Here is a 21,338-nt window from a genome sequence, read left to right on the forward strand (position 1 = left end):
GTTTTTGGCAGGATCAGATCGAATGATGGTCAGCGTCAGCAGACATGTGTCCACTGGCATCTGCTGCTCCATAGAGGCTGGAGGTTCTGATCAGGTCTGCCTGTCAGTTTTTCAGGGGAACCTAATTGGACCCTCCAGTCTCTTCTATTGAGCAGTGGATCGCCTGTGTGAAAAATAATATATCTGAAGTTATAGTGGTGTAACACCAGCTGGTTGATGGAATTGGGGAAAAATACTTTTATTGGTAAGCTGAATGACATGCAGACCTCTTATGGACTGCAATGGTACTGCTCTTTCTCAGTTGCCATTAGTAAACTAAATCCTGTTTTTCTCTGCCATTGTATTTTGACAATGATGGTGCCATTTTTACCCTCAGTATAATCTCTATGTCTGGATCATAAAAATATATTCTGGCACTCAGCTGGGGGAAATGGAAACCTTCAGTATGTGAATGTTTGTGGTGAATGTCAGATTTACTTACTGTGTATACTCCGTCCCGAATATAAGCCAAGGCACCTAATTTTACCACAAAAAACTGGGAAAACGTATTGACTCGAATGTAAGCCTAGGGTGGGTAATGCAGCAGCTACTGGTAAACGGTGCCCATCTGCAGCTCACCTTTCAGCGGCTGTCCACTGTAACAAAGCCCCGCCTTCTCCTTGTCCATGATGGCCGAAAACACTGATTCAGTTTCCCAGCATTGTATCAGTGGTGTTCATCAGACGAGGAGGAGGCTTTGTTACAGTGGACAGCCACCGAACAGACTGCAGTTGGACATGACACAGCGGGAGACCCTCACTTGAGTATAAGCCAAGGGTGGCTTTTTCAGCATAAAAAAATGTGCTGAAAAAGTCAGCTTATACTAGAGTATATACGGTATTTATAAATACATTCCTAAGTAATTTAAAAAGTGTTCCCATTCAGTTATATTGTGGAACGCCAACATAATTTTTATTTTTAGTTTTGCTTTTTATGTATTGTTGATTATATATAGTGTGGGGATTGAAAGTTTGGGCACCTCAGGTAAAAATGTGCATAACGAAGCCAAGGAAAGATGGAAAAATCTCCAAATGGCATCAAATTACAGATTAGACATTCTTATAATATGTCAAAAAAAGTTAGATTTTATTTCCATCATTTACACTTTCAAAATTACAGAAAACAAAAAAGTGGCATCTGCAAAAGTTTGGGCACCCTGCAGAATTTATAGCATGCACTGCCCGCTTTGCAAAGCTTAGACCTGCCAGTGTCATGGATTGTTCTCAATCATCGTCTGGGAAGACCAGGTGATGTCAATCTCAAAGGTTTTAAATTGCCAGACTCATCTGACCTTGCCCCAACAATTGGGGTTCCCAAACTTTCGATCCCCACTGTATATATGTATGTATGTAATACAGCGCTAGCAAACGCAACCAGCATAAGTCAAATTTAAAACTGTTCATTAGTAATAAAGGTGACAGTCCATATAAAGTGACTGATGTGCTCCAATCCAAAAGTGCAAAATGTTCCAAAATTTTCAAGGTGTACACAACACCCCCTCCTGTGTCTCCACTCACTGGATAGGTTGGACCCCCAGCTTTTCAGTCCAGGGCTCCCTTCAGGCTTAATAGTGGTGGCAGCTTGGACATCAAAACATCAGGTAAGACTTCATTGTTAAGGATACTCAGCCAGGATAACGGGTACCCAGAATGAAAGGAAGGAACTAATAGTGAAGTACTGCTTTGTGAAGGATTTATTGCGCATAAAAATGAATACTTACAAGAAGGAAGATAAAATCTGGCATAAAACATGGAGTACAAAAAACACCGTTCATGGCCTAAAAAAATCTTAAAAAAACATTTAATGCAGCTATCACATCTAATTTTGGAAATTCAGCCAGCAAAAGGCCGATGAGAGCTTTTGGTTGGAAAATGTGACCGTGTGTATGCTCCATCGAACTGTTGCTGGCCGAATTCCAGCCAGCAAAAAATTGAGAGCATGTTCTCAATTTTTGGTCAGAAACAGTTCCGATCGGAAATTCCGATCGTCTGTAGAAATTCCAACACAAAATTCCTACGCGTGCGCTGGAAACAATTCGATGCATGCTCGGAAGCATTGAACTTCGTTTTCTCGGCTTGTCGTAGTGTTTGTACATCACTGCGTTCTTGACGTTCGAAAGTTCAGAGAACTTTTGTGTGACCGTGTATGCAAGCCAAGCTTGAGCGAAATTCTGTTGGAAAAACCATCCAAGATTTTTCCGCCGGAAAATACGCTCGTGTGTACGCGGCATAAGGATTGGTAAGCTGCAATATAATGTTTTGCTTTTGGGTTTAATACTGCTTTAATTTGTCCCATATTGAAACTAGTGGGCCAGTGTCCAGGGCAGCATAGTACGTGGGTTAGCATAAAACGTTTACATACTGAACATACTGTAATCCCCCCCCCCCCCCCCACCCCATAGGTATGTGCTGTGAGTTGAACTCTGTAGTTTAGGAAATGTTAAATCATCTCTGATGGGTTTTTGTCTGTTGATCTGTACAGTTCATCTGCAGCGAATGTGTGGTGAATGTCAGATACAATTCTTTTTAACTATGCCCCTAAATAATTAAAAATGTTTTCTTATTCAGTTTACATTATAAGACCGTGTTGAATAAAACATTTTTAAACTGTTTTCTGCAGTAGCACCAGGTTTTAGAAATGGAAAAAAAATCTACCGTGAATTTTAGGCCTCCTTCCACTATCTCAGCACTAAAGATAAATCAGGTTTCATAAAAAAATATATATAAATAAATATATATATATATATATATATATATATATATATATATATATATATATATATATATATATATATATATATATATATATATATATTTTATTTTATAGAGCTTCCACATTTACAATGATAAATATCATGTTATCACCGTGTAACATTAATAAAACAGCTGCCGCTTAAAATGAAAACAAACAAACATCAAAAAAGATAATAAAAATTGCACAAGTCCAACTTGGGTGCTTATGATTATTATAGCAGCGCTGCTATCATAAAATTTTATGATCAGCTTTCATGTGTATATGGCGCACACACAAGCAATAAGCAGTTGACAGATGTTGTGAAAAGTCCCATAAACTGCAAATGGTGATCTTGCTATGTTACAAAATTAAACACCCCACACCGAAGTTCGTGCATCACACTCCCCTTCGGGGTTCACACTCACCAGAGGGATGGATATATCTGGCATGGATTAGTAAACCACAGCTATCCTCAGCATCAAGGAAGGTGTCATCACAGCATATAAAACTTACACCGTTTCTCGGACAAAGAAAATGCTCCAAAAGTGTAAATCCGTTTATAGTGTAATTCCGTTTTCTCTCTTAGCTTATTAGATAAAAGATTTTCCATATAGGGTCATTGATCAAAACAGCTTAAAACTATTTAGGCAAAAGGATGAGGGTTCCCCACAACACAGGGAAGGTGCGACTCACGCTCTGTGGGAAGCAGCGTCCACCGCTTGCGTTCCACGACCAGGAAGAGACGAACCAGGAAGCATTTGTAACATGCGGTCGTCGTAAGGTCACACCCTGACTAGTTTCATCACTACGACTTCCTCCGATGGTGTGGCCTTACGATGCGATGTCCCGGCTTTATATACCAACAGAACAATATGCAAATGTCAATCCTACAGATGCGCACTGATTACCTACACCCACAGCAAGCATATTCAGTTTTCATTCTGTTATAGCAGCAATGGGGCATAGAAGACTTGTATATATGCATATATTCAACATTATAATCGTAATAATAGGTAAGCTTTCTTAAAACAAAACATACCCTGATATCCTCTTCATCATCAATTTAAATAAAAGGCAACAGTCTACATAACTAAAAAATTAAACATCCCCATGTTATAAATTGCCCATACAATCAAAATACATTTAAAAAGTTTTGTATTGAAAATGTACTAAAACACTAAATTCCTGATTTAATATAACCATCACTACTGTGAATAATATGATAACACTACACACAGTGATATCTGCATGAACTACAGTATCAAAATAACATAATAAAGTGTACAGTAGGGGACTAAAGGGATACCCACATAAAATATATATTTAATAAAAAGGCTCAAGTAGTGGAGTCAGTAAATGTATAACCTCAGTAATCGCTAATAAAGCAATTTAATTTCCAACTCCACGTTTAACCCCTTGGGGGAAAGTGTCAATTAAAAAAATCCAATAAGTTTCCTGTTTAGAGACCCCTATGAGAGGAATGGTTAAATTCACCACAACAGTGAATCACAGGGAATTTGAAATAAAGGAATTAATAACGTGCAATGTCACACACGTGTACGTATCGACCTGCCCATATGGGTTGATGTATGTGGGCCGCACAAAAAGACCATGGAAGGTCTGTATTGCGGAACATATACAAAACCTAAACATTGGATTTAAAGACCATAATGTTTCACTGCACTTTAAACTGTATCACAATCAAGACCCCTCAGGATTAACGTTTTTAAGTAGGTCATGTAAAGTCAGTGTGGAGGGGGTCCAATCAGGTGAGTGAAACCTATTGGATTTTTTTAATTGACACACTTTCCCCCAAGGGGTTTGGAGTTGGACCTTAATTGCTTTATTAGCGATTACTTGTAAAACGTGCCCATTTTCTTGCAGCCAGCATTTTTTTTTTTTTTGTTTTCTATTTTGAATTAAATGATATATTTAGATCCCTTGTTACAAAGAACATATACACTATGCACTAGCAACACAGCAAATTTATAGGTACTGAAGTATAATACTAGGAGTTTAAAAAATAAAAAATAAAATAAAAAAAAAATTCTTCTAGAAAGGGAAACTGTATTGGTATAGAACAAACTGCTCATTTCTGTTGCTCACATTGCTCCTAAAGGATAGAGCCAATATTGAGATCTCAAAATTTCAATTCATAGTACTGGTATTACCACAATTCTAACACAGTGCCACAATGACTACAAACTATGATTTATGAGTACAGTCCTTGTTTGCACAGATAATTAAACCAGCACCACCCAGCTCAACAAGTGGTTTTAAAAATTGACTGAGCCAGGTGTACAGTGACTGCACCAAAAAATAAACACCGTGCCCTTGCGTATTTTCAAAAACCATAAGCTCCAATCAACCATTCACCAGTTGGGGTGTTGTTACCATAACCAGACACACAGTATTCTGCAAAACCCTGGTAAAAGGCTACCTGGGAAACCAAAGGGGTTTCTTTAGTGGCGAGTCGTCATAGGGTTAAATTGCAAACATGTAAACTTTATTAATTGCTTTAGTATCAAAAAATATATTCTAGCACGAAAAGCATCTGACCCCCCAGCAGTAGTTTTTTTGTTTTTTTTACCAACAGTGCAGATTTGGCCTTTTTGAATACAGCACTTCACTATTGGTTCAAAAATAGAGCTATAGATCTATATATAATCTATCAGCACAGTCAGAATCTTGAGAAAACGTTTGTCTCCTAATTGATCTGATTTGGATCCAAGCCTTTTTGACCCCAGGCGGCAAAGCTGTGGGTTCTTGTCACAACAGGGGAGTGTGGCACATGGCAATTGTGGAGCACTAGTAATAATATTGAAGCACTTCTGTCGTTTTTCAAGCACTTTTTTGAGCACTTAGCACTTTACTTACGCAGCCCCATTCACGTTTTGCAAATGCTGTTTATATTGTTTTTTTCCATACTCCAGGGTCTAGTACCCATGCCATAGCTGCCGCAAAATATTATTTTTCATTATTTTCACTGTTCACTACCCTAGGGCTTTGTATACCCTACGAGCGCTGTTTATTCCAATTTTTATTTGTAACCTACACCACTGCTTCACCTCCATACCGCAGCCTGTCTGCAAATTTAACTGTTGCTCTCCCATATACAGAGTGCCGCTTATTCAAGATTGTCTTAGCCTCCCGTTTAAATACAGTGAACTGCACTGCATGATGGGTGGTCAATTGCAATAGACCCGATCGTGGAAAATGGGTATAGTGAATAATGTTCCATAAGACTCCTTATACAGTATGGAGTTGCATGCGGGCTCAGGTCCCCAAGGGCTCTACACACTTTGGTTTTTACCTTTTTTATACCCTTATTGGTCTTGTACCATGTTTTGTAATTCTAAAGCTATAATCAACGCATGACAACCCTGTGTGTAGTGATATTTGGTGTCCGGACGATTAGTAGGTATGTGTTTTTATGTTGGTGCTGTTTTGACCTGAGGGACTCTATATTGCTAGCGGCCAGATGCTTTTAGTGTTAGAATATATTTTGATACAGATTTTTTACTTTTATGACTATTGTCACTTGGATTTAGTTTCCAGAGTAAACTAAAGGCAAAAACCTCCTTCCTTTTTTGTTTTGGATAGGAGAGGAATTGGAACACTTGTAAGTTTTTGTTTTTTTGCTGTCGGTGCCCCTGTTGGGGAGATTCACCCTCTTATTTGTTCTGTTTACTATTCTCATTGAAAGTAAACTAAAATCCCAAACTTTGGGTTGTCCCTAGAAAAGTAATATAGGGGATAATAGTTCTGGTGACCTGGAGGTCCTCGAGATTCCCTTTCATTTTTGCAGGAGTTTCCTCACTCCCTGTTTTGGCTGTGGGACTGGAAGTGAATGGACATCTCCTCTTTGGGACCAAGAGTGCAACAATAAACCTTACAGAGGTTATAACCCTCTTTTATTCTTTCCACCATACAAAAAAAAGAGATATTTACCTATAGTTCTACTTGTCAGATAATTGAAAGATCTCAAATATTTATTCAATTCTAAACCTGTTATTGGTGTTCACCTGATGTAAAAAACAAATGTTATCAACAAATTTAATCGTGTGTGTGTGTGTAAATTAAGCACTTAAAAAAAGCCAAGTCCACCTGAGATACCTTGTTACATCCATATTTTTATTTATGTTAAATAATGGAGAGTGCTAAAGGTTGGAGGGAAATGGTAGACTGAAATCCTGTTACTATAGTATAAAAGGTGATGAAATCTGGTTAGTGATTTCCCCTACTTGTATCGACCTGTAACTGAAACATTGGCTTTGGTCGGACTTGGCCTTTTTAAGGAAGAAGAAAAAAGTCTTTCATTGATGTGGAGAGGATCCTGGAAAGAAAATGGGAAGATGTTGATAGGTGATGTCAGCGCAATGCAAGACCTGTGCTCTGCCCCTTTTTTGGTTACTTAAGACAGGTGCAGTTGATAGCCTTTTGAAATCTAGTTGCTCTTTTTAGAGACATTCTTTATCCACATTTCTTGTAACGCTGCTTTCAATTCTTCTTCTTCTGCAGGTTTAAAGAGCTTTTTTTCATAGGATGGGACTTGGGACCGGACGTAGAGGCATGAAGTCCCCACCTCTTCTCATTGCCGTGCTCCTAGCATGTGTTTTTGTACTTGGAATAAATTACTGGATTACAAGCTCGAGATGTGTGGAGTTACAGGTAGGACATTTGTAAACTGTGCTTCGCAAAGATATGTGTAGCCATTATCAAGGGCTTTTACATGAGGAGTTGCTTGGGCTGCTGGTCACTAATTTATAAAAGTGAGGCCAGGAAACAGCTGTACCTTGTTGGCAACCTTTCTATTACTAGATCTATTGTACAATAATTTTAAACCAGTGGTCTCAACTGCCGCACCCAGGGGCAGGATGTGGCCCTTTGCTTTCCTTTTACCTGGCCCTTGGGGTACTATTCCTCCCACTCACATTAACAATGGGCCTTAATTGCTCCCACTGCCACCAACGATGGGGCGCTATTACTCCCGCTGCCACCAGCAGTGGGATGCTAGAATAGTGGGGCATTGCTACTGATGCCAGGACATTGTCTACTCCCACTGGCCACAGTCTGGCCGCCTTATAAAGTCTGAAGGATAGTAAACTGCCCCTTTTTATTGTATAGAATGTCTGGAGACCCCTGATTTAAACGATTGATACACCATCATTACCGGTTTAACAGAGTTGTAAACTCTCATGGTTTTTCACCTTGATGCACTAAGTTGGAAAACATTCTGTGCTGCAGCTGCCCACCAGCCCCCCCCCCTTCTTACCTGAACCCGATCGTTCCAGCTCCCGCTGCTGCCAATCAAATACAGTGACATGGGAGCCGGGGGTAGGGCCTCCTGTCTGTCAATGGATGCAGCAGCAGGACTCGGGAGCATGCCCCCATGAAAAGCTGCTTTCCGTGGGGGCACCCCATGAAGAAGAGGAGCCAGGAGCGCAGCTGTAGAACCCCAGAAAAGGAGTATCGGACTGCTCTGTGCAAAATCCTTGCACAGAGCAGATAAGTATGACATGTGTTTGTTATTTAAAAAAAAATAAAAATACCTTTTTACAATCACTTTAAATGCAGCTACAGTATATAAATTGTGTGCTTTCTGGTAACAGGACGACATGTGTGCAACTTTTGTGACCTGACACATTTTAAAATGGCGCATGGAAAATGAGTGCAACAGGAAATGAGTATAGGGGTCTGTCCACATATGTATTCATAGTGGATTTTGTTATGTGGTTGGAATTAGGGTTTTCCTTTTAAGAAAGTCTAACCTGAGAAAGCTTACACCTGACAGGAGCTTTGGAATGGGGGCAATTCTGTTCCAGTATATGAATAGGAACCTTAGAGAATAATAACCGTCTTGAGTGCAGCTAAGCTGCTTTTAGAGAGATGTCTGGCAGCCAAGAATGACATCAGATATTCTGCTGAGCAACTCAATTGGTAGCACACCCATTAGAACAGTGTACAATGTTAAATTATATTAATGCTGGGTAATTTGGGCTTTTGTTGAGCCAAGTAGTCATATGCTTATTCAAAAGGGCTAGGTAATATAACTTCCATACATTTTTCAAAACTTGTCACAAAAGAAAGCTGATATGTGTTAAACACACATATATATAAATTAAAAAATAAAGATAAATAACATACCTCCAGTCAGTACCATCTGCATATAAGGTGGAAATATAATGTAACCCTATTAAAGTTTTTTGTCATTGTCGTTATAAATATATTGTCCCTGTTTTTAATATCCTGCTTGTGAACAAAGAACAACCACTTTATCATACACCTGTCATTGTTGACCTTTTTCTTAAAAGATCATTGAGCCAGAACAAAAATGTAGCACATTAAAGCTGAATTTCAGGAAAAACAAACGCTGCAAGGGTTACATAGTTGCATAGTAGGTGAGGTTGAAAAAAGACATCAGTCCATCAAGTCCAAACTATGTGTGTGATTATATGTCAGTATTACATTGTATATCCCTGTATGTTCAGGTGCTTATCTAGTAGTTTAAAGTGATTATAAAGTCTTTTGACATTTTTAATTAAAAAATGTTATACTTGCCTGCTCCGTGGAAGTGGATTTGCACAGAGCAGTCTGGATCCTCCTCTTCTTGGGTCCCTCTTATGTGCTCCTGGCCCCTCCCTGCTGTGGGGGCACCCACAGCAAGCAGCTTGCTATGGGGGCACCGGAGCTGAGTCACATCTCCCTGTGTCCATTCAGACCTGGAGCTGCGCCTGGCCCCACCCCCTTTCTTTTCTCATTGGCTGGCTGGCTGGCTGACTGACTTTGACAGCAATGGGATCCAATGAAGAGGGGAGTCCCGGATGGCCGAGATACACTCCTGCAACATCGTTTGAGCTAGAGGGACCTAACATAAGTTTTGGGGGGGGGGAAGGCTTTTTGACTTGATGCCTAGAATGCATTAAGATATAAAACACCTTCTAATTTTGCAACCTCTGTAAATGCTTGTTTATGCCTAGGGGAACAGGTAAAAGGATTTTCCTTATCCCTCACTCCCCAGGCAGCCAGAACTTGCCACTTCTCCCCTTTGTATATCAACTTGTGAGAAGTCCCCTAGTGGCCTTGCATACAATGCAGGGCTATTGGCCTTGCATTCTGTTTTGATGACATCAGCATACCTGCGATCATCAGAGTGACAAACTAAAGCCTAGTACACATGGGCCGAATGACCATAAAAACTGGCCAACATTTGGCCCATGTGTATGGCAGCCGGTCCAACAGAAGCCGGTAAGCTTGCTGGAAAACCACCAGCTGACTGGCTCCCGATTCAGCACTCTCAGCCATTGGCTGAGAGTGCTGGCCAGGGGACGGTTCCCCTTTCAGAACACAATAGCACAGCAGGGAAGATCGCTGTACTAACGTCAGATAGTACAGCGGCTCTGACCTGAACTGTGAGTGGGTGGAACGAAAAAATAAACTAGTGGTGTGTACAAAGCTTTAGAGAAGAGGCTATGGGAGCTGGCCTTACAGCATTGAGGGTGTCTGCAGGAGCAAGGTATAAGGTTAAAAAGTAATTTTTTGCTGGTACCCTATAGGAAGACATGGGCAGGGAAAAAAAATACATGTTGTACATACTTTGTGCAATGTTTTTGCACAGAGCAGCCCCAAATCTCTTCTTGGTCCCCTGCCAGCACTCCTAGCTCTTTCCCCTCCACCTTTCCCGCCAAGTGCCCCCATAACAAGCCTCTTGCTATGGGGGCACTCGTGCATGTTTGCAACAGAGCCCCGCTCTGTCCATAATGCATAAAGAACGTGGCTCAGCCCTGCCCCTCACACCCTCTTCACTAGCTGTGATTGTCTGAGCTAATGAGGAGGGAAAGATCTGAGAGAGCCACTGCACATCGCTAGATTGGGGTCAGATAAGTATAAGGTGGGGCTGGGGGGGAGAGCTACACACCTAAGGTTGTGTGATGTGTTTTTTGTGTTTCTATGTATGAAGGTAAAAACTAAAAACCTTCAGCTTTTGGAACCACTTTAAAGTCAAAGAAAAATCAGAATTGCTTATTCTACTTGTCATGTATCTGTGACTCAGTCTTGGAGATTAAATATCAGAATGACAGTCAGGCAGCTAGAACTTTGAGGGGGAGAGATAAACACTGGCCTACATATTTATCTTAGCCCTTGTACACACGGTTTTTGTCCGAAACTGTTGCATACACACAGTCGGACAAAGTTGTCAGAAAATCCGATCGTACTTAACGTGATGACGTTATTTCGTTAGGATGGGACTACGTTCACGCTAGTAGCCAATAGCTTTGGTCAAGGAATTTGATCTGAGCATGCGTGGCACTTTGTCCAATTGGAATTCTCTACACATGATCGGACAAAGTCCGATCAGATCATGTTGTCGGAAAATTTTATAGCCCAACTGGAAAATTTGGTCTGTCGGATACTCCGACGGAAACAGTCAGATGGAGCCCACACACTGTCGGATTATCCGACAACATGGTCATATCGGACATTGTCCATCGGAACGTCCGACCGTGTGTACATGGGCTTATTGTAGTGAAATTGCGGGGGAATTTTTTTTTTTTTTTTTTATTTGTCCTCCTGTACAAATGAGTTGCTTCCTAATGATGGTAATCCTAAAGCACATGGTGTTTGTTTTTTTTTGTTTTTTTTCCTCCAGCCAATAAGCTGAACGGAAAAACCAAATGAGGTAGATGGACATGTGCAGTTCATGCCCCCTCCTGTCAGGACATTGTATTCTGACAGCAGGACTCTTTGCTGTCTTAATACACTAATCAGCAGCTGCAACAGCTAATCGACAAAAGTTAGTCTAATGACAGAACGGTGACCGCCACACAGAAAACAAAATTCACCTGTTTCCTGCTGAACCAGTTGGTTTTCAATCCCTTTATGGCCATCATAAGTCTTCATTTCTGCTGTGTAGTGTAAAAATGCTAGGTTCATTAATGCTGGCTATTACAACGCTGTTCTTCTGGCACTGTGGCTCAGGGATTGTGTTGTCCATTCACAAGACGCCTGGTTTTCTTATTACAGAATGCAAGATGTTCTGTGAATAGACAATGGGAGAGCAAGCAGCCTGTGTACAACATGCTCCCTTTAATGTAGGAGAGCTGGAACTCTAAGTCGCAGTGCTGGATAAAGAGCGCTGACTGTAACATCTGGTATAAATATAGCTTTCATTTGTACTCTACACATAAACAATGGAGACCTAGGATTACCATCATTAGAGGAAACTCCCTTTTTTGTATGCAAGAAAAATAGAGCTAAATGCCTCAAGGATTGTACGGGGAAGGATACACCAGATTTTTAACTAAGTAACATAATGTTTAAAAGTACAGCATTTATTGACTATAGATAAACAGAATCTTCTGTTTATATTCAATACATTTTGTACTTGTATACTTAAAAATCTGGTGTACCCTTCCCCTTGCCCATACAATCCCTGGGGCATTTACCTCCATTTTTCTTGGGATGTGGCAAGGGTCTCCGGTATTCTACTCCTTGGTGGTTCCTCTTCCTAGTTTTCTCCATCACTCCTTTTTTGTATGGAGCACAAAACCCACAAAAAATGTTCTTCCTAAACTTCCACTTTACAGTTTCTACACTCCTGCCACTGACTTTTTTCACCGAAAGACACCCCCCCTCCCCCCATATGCACTTTCCCATATATGTCTTATAGAAGAGCTCTCCAACCCTGCATATACCCACCCATCAGAACCACTGTCCTAAAATACCTCTAGTGCCGCGTACACACGACCAGACTTTCTGGCAGAAAAGGTCCGATGGTCTTCCCGACAGACTTTCAACGAAGTTACGACAGACTTCTGAATGAACGGACTTGCCCACACACGAACGGACTAAAGTCCGTTCGAAAGTCTGTGTTTTGTTTTGACCGTGATGACGTACAACGGAACTAGGAAAGAAAGTTCAGTAGCCAATAGCTGCCCTTTGGTCCATCAGACCAGCATACAGACGACCGGTTTTCCCGATAGACATTGAGTCCGTCGGAAACCTTTGAAACATGTTCTATTTCTAGGTCTGTCTGAATTTTTTAAAGGAAAAACAATTGGACTATCCCACACACGATCGGACTATCTGACGGAATGATTCCGTCAGAATAGGTCCGATGGAAAGTCTGGACGTGTGTAAGTGGCATAAGTTATCCAAAGTCTGAAGCTTCTCTATACCACAAAAGATGGTCAATATATGCTTCAGGTGCTCTGATGAAGATTCTGCAACAATAAAGTTAGACACGTCTTTCTGTTGACTAGTGTACAATTTATAATTTGTTTTTATTGGCCCTCCTTGACTTTTCTAACGAATTACGTGCGCGCACACACACACACACACACACACAACACTAAACGGTTATTACATTTTGAAAAATTTCTTAACAACATCCACTTCTCTCTCTAAACTGTAATCTGACTAAATTTCCCATGAATAATTGGAATTGCAATGAATATGGGAGGGTACACTAGGATTGTACATGTAAATGTGAACAAGCCTGCTTCAACATAAATCACACCCCTCATTCTGCAGCCAGCAAGCCATTCTACTCCAAAGCATTTTAATATAAATGCATTTAATGAAGTTAAAATAATACATTGAATGCATTCAATATAAATGCAAACCAGTGCAACTTGTCAGAGACCACCAGTGTCGCATGAGGGTCGTTATCAGAAATCATCGGCATTACAGCAAGGGATATCCCGCTGTGACAGGTATTGCATTGTATGTGAAATAACGATCTCTGTAATGCTCCGCCTGCATTGGAACAGTGCACTGTCAATCACAATGGAGATGGGACATTAGAGATCAGTATTTCACATACAATACTTGTCACAGCAAGAGATCCCCTGCTGTGTCATCCCAGTGATTTTGTGATCCTGCTCTGCATGGAGATGACCGACGGCAGGGGAGTGGGGACGCGGTGACTGGCAGGGAGCAGAGGAGATGGACACCTCCTCCCATGCCGCGGCACAGACCGGGGGCTTTGAGACCCCCTCCGCCCACTACAGGAAATGGAACGCCCTGCTTGCTTTACAGAGAACTACAAGGGGACCGCTGGCTGAGGATACAGGAGAAATGGCAGCCAGCGGTCTTGCAAACAGGATGTCACAGGGCAATGTTTTTTCAGCAAGATCAGCAGTCTATTGCAGTGGAACTACAGAGCTCAGAAGAACATGGATAGCATAGTTGGTGAAGGTAGATCAGCAACAAGGACATGGAAAAAGGTTTTTGCCCAGAGTTCTGCTTAATTATTTGAAAGTTTGTAAAGGGCAACAGAACAGGGTCTTACAGATTTTTCCTTGCACTTATTTTATTCTGAGTGGCCCATGCTTTACCAAAGTTGGTCAAACTAAGCCCCTATTCACACTTATTTTTCAGCTTGATTCCCTATACCTGATTACACCTGACTTTGCTCAAGATGCAGAATTCCATTCTCTAATTGCTCAGTCGCCCTATGCTCTCTACTATTTTTTTTTTTATTTGCACTAACATACCTTTTTTATGGCTACAATCACCTCAGGCATACCTGTGCTAAAAAAAAAAAAAAAGTACTCCCTTGTTTTTTGTATTCAGGCATTTTGCTTGTATAGACTTCAAAGGGCGATGGTAAATGTTTGACGCATGTGAGTTTGTCCACAAAAAAACCCCTCTGAAAAACGCTTCTTTAAAATTGCTCACCTCTCCTTGCACAGCCCAGGAATCAAATGCCTGAAGCTCGATACATGTGAAATAATACTTGCGCAAAGCTAGTCAAACGAGATGTTTCAAAATCCATAGAAATGTGTTCTGCTCATACGTGAATGCAGGCTAAATCTGAACCTGCACGGTGCCCAGACACTCTCTTTGCATGTAACAGCAATGGATGCCTGAAAATCCAGGCACCAAGCACCAGTGCTGTCACCTGCGGAGTGGAGAAAGCGCAGGTTCACATTTAAATGTTACCCTGCATGGCATGTGTTCCCTTATACCTTTTTAGAAACGTATCGTTCCTCTGCTTGATCAGTTATGAGAAGGGGAATGTGATTTGGGTGTGGCCAGCATTAAACTAATTAGGAAAGCATTCACAGCACTTCACTTTTTCCACATTTTGTTATGTCACAGCCTTATTCCAAAATAGATTAAATTCATTATTTTCCTCAACATTCTAGAAGCAATACCCCATAATGGTAACGGGAAAGAAGTTTGTTTTGAAATCTTTGCAAATTTTTTAAAAACTAAAAAAAAATCACATGTACGTACAGTATCTCATAAGGGAGTACACCCCTCACATTTTTGTAAATATTTTATTATATCTTTTCATGTGACAGCACTGAAGAAATGACACTTTGCTACAATGTAAAATAGTGAGTGCACAGCTTGTATAACAGTATAAATTTGTTGTCCCCTGGTGAGTGGGGACCTATGAGGGGGACGCAAGTCACCTGGCAAGATTTTATGAGCACTCAGTCACCTCCAACAACTTATTAAAGCACGAACAGTCACTCACATTGGAATGGATGCATTTATGCGTTTTTTGGTAATTGATGCGATTATTTTGTTGCCCTTTGTTTCTTTTTTTGGTGCGTTTGTTTGTTTGTTTTTTGTTCCTTTTTTTTTTTTTTTTTTTTTTTTTGAGGCACACTTAATTGAACTATTTGTGGCACACCAATATGTTTGGTCACTTTTTATGCCTAAATTTTAGAGATTCACTTATCATTCATTTGGATTTATGTAATAATTCTTTGTATTTCACTATTTACTGGTTATCCTTTAGGTACTGTTCTAATATTAATTTGTTACTTAATTATCCACTTTGCTGATAGAACTTGGACCCCCAGTACGGGCTTAGCATCTCGGCCAGGGGCTGAGAGTGCTATCCGCACACAGGTGGATATTATACTGAACTACGCCTTTTTGGGAAAGGTCAAGGTGGTTTATCTTGCCCCTGTGATTTAACCATTTCTTGGAGCTGCTTTAGCTCAGACTCTGCTAGACTCACTAGATCACTCTTTCGCATAAAGGTAGTGCCAACAACCCCTTTTTTGTGTATTTTTATTCTTTAGGAGCTCTCCTACGGCTGGGTTTTTATGGGAGGCTGCAACCTTTTTTAATTTTTACGATTTTTTTTTTTTGTCCTAAGCGCGGCACCCATTTTATATTTATCTATCATGTGACTTGTTCGTGTTGCAAGGTCTCAGGTGTGAATGGGGAGCAGATGTATTTAAATTTGATATCACTCTCTCTCTCTCTCTCGTACTTGTCACTGGAAGTTCAACATGGCATCTCCATGGCAAAGAACTCTGAGGATCTGAAAGGAAGAATTGTTGCTCTACATAAAGATGGCCTAGGCTATAAGAAGATTGCCAAGACCCTGGCACTGAGCTGCAGAATGGTGACCAAGACCATACAGCGATTTAACAGGACAGGTTCCACTCAAAACAGGCCTCGCCATGGTCGACCAAAGAAGTTGCTCCGCGTCATATCCAGAGGTTGTTTTTGGGAAATAGACATATGAGTGCTGCCAGCATTGCTGCAGAGGTTGAAGGGTCGGGGGGGTCAGCCTGTCAGTGCTCAGATCATACGCTGCATCAAATTGGTCTGCATAGCTGTCATCCCAGAAAGAAGCCTCTTGTAAAGATGATGCACAAGAGAGCCCGCAAGGTGAAAATCAGACTAAGAACATGGATTACTGGAACAAAAACAACAACTTCTCCTGCGCTCTGGTGTCTTGGTCTTTGAAGTTTGATACCGACAGTTTAGGATGGTAGTGTCAAAAGGTCTTGCAGCCCTCCTTTAGAACATTGGGTGTTCAGATACTGGAGAAAAACAAAACAAAAGAAGGCGCACTGACCTAGTGCATTACCATAAAAAGAGCTTTATTAAAAACAGAACAAATGGCAAAATGGATACTCACAAATTAGTATTGATCAAAGGCAAAATCAATACAATTGGATCCATCACACCGAACATCGACAAATCCAGATCAGATGTCAGATGAATTAGCAAATACCTCAACGAAAACGGCTAACGCGTTTCAGGAGTGACCCCCCTTTCTTCAGAGCCAAAATAAGCAATGGTTGGCTACTGCTAATATTTTTACTGTTGGTGCTGTTTGTTGACTTGCTGCTGACAGGTCTCTGCCCCCCCCCCCCCCCCAAAAGTCACTGCGCGGGAACATTTTAAATGAAACAAAGGGGCAGAATTTTTTTTTTTTTTTTTTGGAGGGGGTGGGACCTAAGCCCAGCGCCGTAAACGTCCACGGGGTCTCACGGCATGCAAAGACAGATAAAACCACAGCTGGGACAATCTCTCCTCGACTGACGAGGAGGAAACAAACCAGTCTGCACACAGGGACACAGGAGCTGTGGGGCACGTGAGGGTTGCATACTGGCATTCCTGATACAGCAAGGACACTTTTTTTTTTTTTTTTTTTTTTTTTTTTCAGCACTAGGCTGAACCTTATAGAGGCTTTATTGTCATGACCAGGGGCATCGGGAGGGTGGCGGGGGGGGGGGGGGGGCTGAAGCCCCGAATGTGACCCGTAAAGCCCGGAGTCTCAGGCATGCTGCTCTCCATTGTTAGCCGCGAGCGCCGGGACCGATCTGATCCTGAGTGCCATAGCAGGTCTTGCCTTCTGGAGACTGCAACGCCTATAATGGATGTCCCACTGGTCCAATGTCTGGCCCGCAGGACATGCGACATCCACCATAGGCGCTGCAGGCTCCAGAAGGCGGGAATTACAATGCGGCCGCCGTGCCACATCCCCGCTCGGGTACGCCGCTTTCCTCTCCACCTCGGCTCCTCTGACGACTGACTGCCTGTCTGCCTACTTGCTGTGACACTGCACACCACGGCTTAGCTGAGGTAGGTCAGACAGTGTATGTAAATGTCAGTGTATGTGGGTCAGGCAGGTCAGTGTACGTAGGTCACTGTATGTAGGTCACTACCGTCAGTGTAGGTAGGTCAGTGTATGTAGGTCATGTTGGTCATGGCCCAGCCAAAAAAGACTGCGTCACGTACAAACAGAGGTTCCTGTGCGACAAGCCCAGGAGCTGGCTGAACTACCAAAAGCATTATGCTTTGCCATAGATGTCATTAAAGTTTCTATTAAACAGGCGTCTCACCTTAAGCTTATGCTTGTACATATGCGTAGAATCCTGTGGTTAAAAAATTGGTCAGCCGAAGCACCATGTAAAAAGCTCCTAACTGGGTTCCCTTTTCATGGGGAGCGACTTTGGAGACGATTTGGACAAATATATCCAAACCATTTCTAGTGGGAAAAGTACTCTTTTTTGCCAGTCAAAAGAAAGTATAAACGCTCTTCATTTAAACTGGCCCTTTCCCCCTGTGCTAGGGGCTTCTGCAGTCAGACACTAGAGGAAAACATTAGGGTCAGACCCAGGCTCAAAAGAAGTCCTGGTGTCAGAAACCTGCAAAGCAGAATCCTAAAGCCTCATCATGAAGACGCGACCCCCCTCACCAAGGTGGGGGGAAGACTTCTGCAGTTTTCAGAAGTCTGGCAAGAGAAAATTCAGAACAGATGGGTCCTCTCCACAGTAACGCTGGGGTACAAGTTGAAATTTTGGGACTTGCCACTGTCTCTTTTTCCTGAGATCAAGCGTTCCCAAAGATCTAGAGAAAAGACAACCTGTTTCAGGCACTAGACCGATTAATATCTCAAGGGGTGATCATATAGATCCCCATAAAAGAACAAGGTTTGGGGTTTTATTCCAATCTTTTTATTGTACCAAAACCAAATGGAGATGTCAGACCCATTCCAGATCTTAAAAAAAAAAAAAAAAATCGAAGTCCGTTCCTGAGGATCTGCTCCTTTCGCATGGAGATGATCAGGTCAGTAGTTTCTACCCTTCTAGGAGGAGAATTTCCAGTTTGTAGCCCGGCCCTTCGGGCTAGCCACAGCACCCCGGGTGTTCACAAAAGTGCTGGTCCCACCTCTAGCCAGGTTAAGGGCACAGGACATAACAGTCATAGTGTACCTAGATGATCTATTGCTAATAGACCAGTCAGTGGCTCGTTTGGAGCAAAGCGTATGCATTACAACAAGTTACCTGGAAAGTTTGGGATTCTCAACCTAGAGAAATCTTCCTTGATACCGCTAAAAATACTGGAGTACTTTGGTCTGATCATAGACACAGCCCAGGAAAAGGTGTTCTTGGCAAAGATCAACTCCTCAATAAGAGAGCTGGTGCGGATAGTCCGGTCAAAAGGCAAACCCTCCATTCGCCTTGGCATGAGGTTGCTAGGAACCAGTTCCCCATGCCCAGTTCCATTCAAGACTGTTGCAAAACAGTATCCTGTCTGCTTGGAACAAAGCAATTCAAGCTTTAGACTTGCCAATGTGGCTGTCCCCAAGGGTGTCATAAAGCCTAAGTTGGTGGTTACTAACTCAGAATCTGCTGAATGGAAAATCCTTCAGACCAATTATCTGGAAAGTGGTAACGACCGATGCCAGCCTTTCAGACTGGGGAGCAGTACTGGGAAAAGACAACTGTCCAGGGACAGTGGTCAAGAGCTGACAGCACCTTGCCCATCAATATCCTAGAGGTTCGGGCAGTACATCTGGAACTAAAGGCCTGGATTGTCCTGTCGGGATCCAGTCCGACAATGCCACAGCTGTGGCCTATATCAATCAACAAGGGGGCACCAAAAGTCTCTCAGTTCAGAGAGGTGAACCATATTCTAACTTGGGCAGAAAGGAATGTTCCATGCCTATCGGCAGTCTTCATTCCAGGAGTAGATAATTGGCAGGCGGACTACTTGAGTCGCCAGCAGTTATTCCCAGGGGAATGGTCTCTTCACCTGACATATTTCGGGCTTTTTGCCAAAGATGGGGGACTCTGGATGTAAATCTTCTAGCATCCAGATTCAACATGAAGTTAGTCAACTTTGTGGCCAGAACAGGGGTCAACACGCATTCGGAACGGATGCGTTGGTGACCCCTGTGGGATCAGTTCTCACTGATCTATGCATTCCCCCCCCCCCCCCCCCCCATTTAGTTGCTGTCTCAACCTCCTTTGCAGGATCAAGCTGGACAGAAAACCGGTAATTCTGGTGACGCCAGCATGGCCCAGAAGGTCATGATATGCAGAAATCATAAAGGTGGGCAGTGGAGGGCATATGGTCCCTCCCACTACAGCCAGATCTGCTCTCACAGGGACCGGTATTCCATCCTACCTTGCAGTTTCTCAATTTAACGGCTTGGCTAGTGAAACCCACATTCTGAATAAACGTCAGCTTTCTGGGTCGGTTATCAATACCCTGATTAATGCAAGGAAGCCAGCTTCCAGAACTATATATTAGAGTCTGGAGGGCTTATGTTTTGCTGGTGTGAATCCAAGGGTTGGCACCCTCGGAGATATATCATAGGCACAATTCTTGCCTTTCTACAATTGGGGTAGAAATTTAAATTGGCCTTGAGTACTTTTAAAGGCCAAGTCTTAGCTTTATCGGTCTTATTTCAAAGACCACTTACTAAACATTCTTTAGTCTGGGGTTTTATGCAAGGGGTGATGCAGCTTAATCCGCCAGTCAAACCTCCCTTGAACCCTTGGGACTTGAACTTAGTTTTGTCTGTTACAAAAACAGCCATTTGAACTGATACAACATATTCCCCTAGTCCTTCTGACAAGGAAGTTGGTATTTTTGGTTGCTATAGCCTCAGCAAGGAGGGTTTCGGAATTGGCTGCTCTTTCTTGGACGAGCCATATTTGATTTTTCATGAGGACAGAGTGGCGTTAATGCCCTGGTCCAGACTTTTTGCCAAAAGTGGTTTCAAGTTTTCACCTGAACCAAGATATTGTCCTGCCATCGTTTTTTTCTAAAACCATGTTCCAGGGAAGAAAAGTCACTACATTGTCTTGATGTAGTGAGAGCAGTGAACATATATTTAAAGACGACTGCTCAGATTCGTAAGACTGATGTCTTATTTATTCTGCCAGAGGGTCCTGTGAAAGGACAGGCAGTGTCGAAATCCACTGTCGCTAAGTGGATTCAGCAAGTTTTTATAATTCAAACTTATAATTTTAAGGGGTAAGATTCCCCCTTTTCAAGTTAAGGCGCTCTCTACCAGGGCGGTTAGTACTTCTTGGGCAGTGCATCATCAGGCCTCCATGGCTCAGATCTGTAAGGCCGCAACTTGGTCTTAAGTGCATACATTCACAAAATATTATCAGCTGGATGTAAGGAGGTATGAGGATATTGCCTTCAGGCACAGTGTGCTACAGGCAGCAGTATAGGTCCTCAAGTCTGGGGGTACACTCCGGGTTGGGTCTCCCTCCCCTCAAGTAGCATTGCTATGGGACGTCCCATTAAGTAATTAATTACTTAAGGCTCTGTGTCCCATGATGTACGATAAAGAAAATAGGATTTTTATAACAGCTTACCTATAAAATCCTTTTCTTGGAGTACATCATGGGACACAGAGGTCCCTCCCCTTTTTTGGGATTTCAGTATATTGCTTTGATGTGCTCCTGGAAGGAGGAGGGGCTATATAGGGAGTGAACTTCATGGATTGGGTATACCAGTGTCCATCACCTTAAGGTGGCTTATAACTCATTAAGTAA

At 42.1% G+C, this 21,338-nt stretch overlaps 1 protein-coding gene across 4 annotated transcripts in view; it reads left to right on the plus strand.

Moving 5' to 3' along the window:
• The window catches only part of GOLM1 (golgi membrane protein 1), a 130,892-nt gene that overhangs the window by 38,553 nt on the left and 71,001 nt on the right, over positions 1-21,338 (plus strand). For all 4 annotated transcript variants that reach the window (XM_077474837.1, XM_077474834.1, XM_077474836.1 and 1 more), the window contains exon 2: positions 7,294-7,443. In XM_077474837.1, coding sequence (XP_077330963.1) covers positions 7,318-7,443 — 126 coding nt within the window. In that variant the 5' untranslated portion in view covers positions 7,294-7,317. The remainder of the gene's footprint in view (positions 1-7,293; positions 7,444-21,338) is intronic.

The sequence above is a fragment of the Lithobates pipiens genome, unplaced genomic scaffold (genome assembly GCF_037356315.1).
Source record: "Lithobates pipiens isolate NorthernLeopardFrog02 unplaced genomic scaffold, aLitPip1_a1.2 Scaffold_13, whole genome shotgun sequence".
Classification (NCBI taxonomy): domain Eukaryota; kingdom Metazoa; phylum Chordata; class Amphibia; order Anura; family Ranidae; genus Lithobates; species Lithobates pipiens.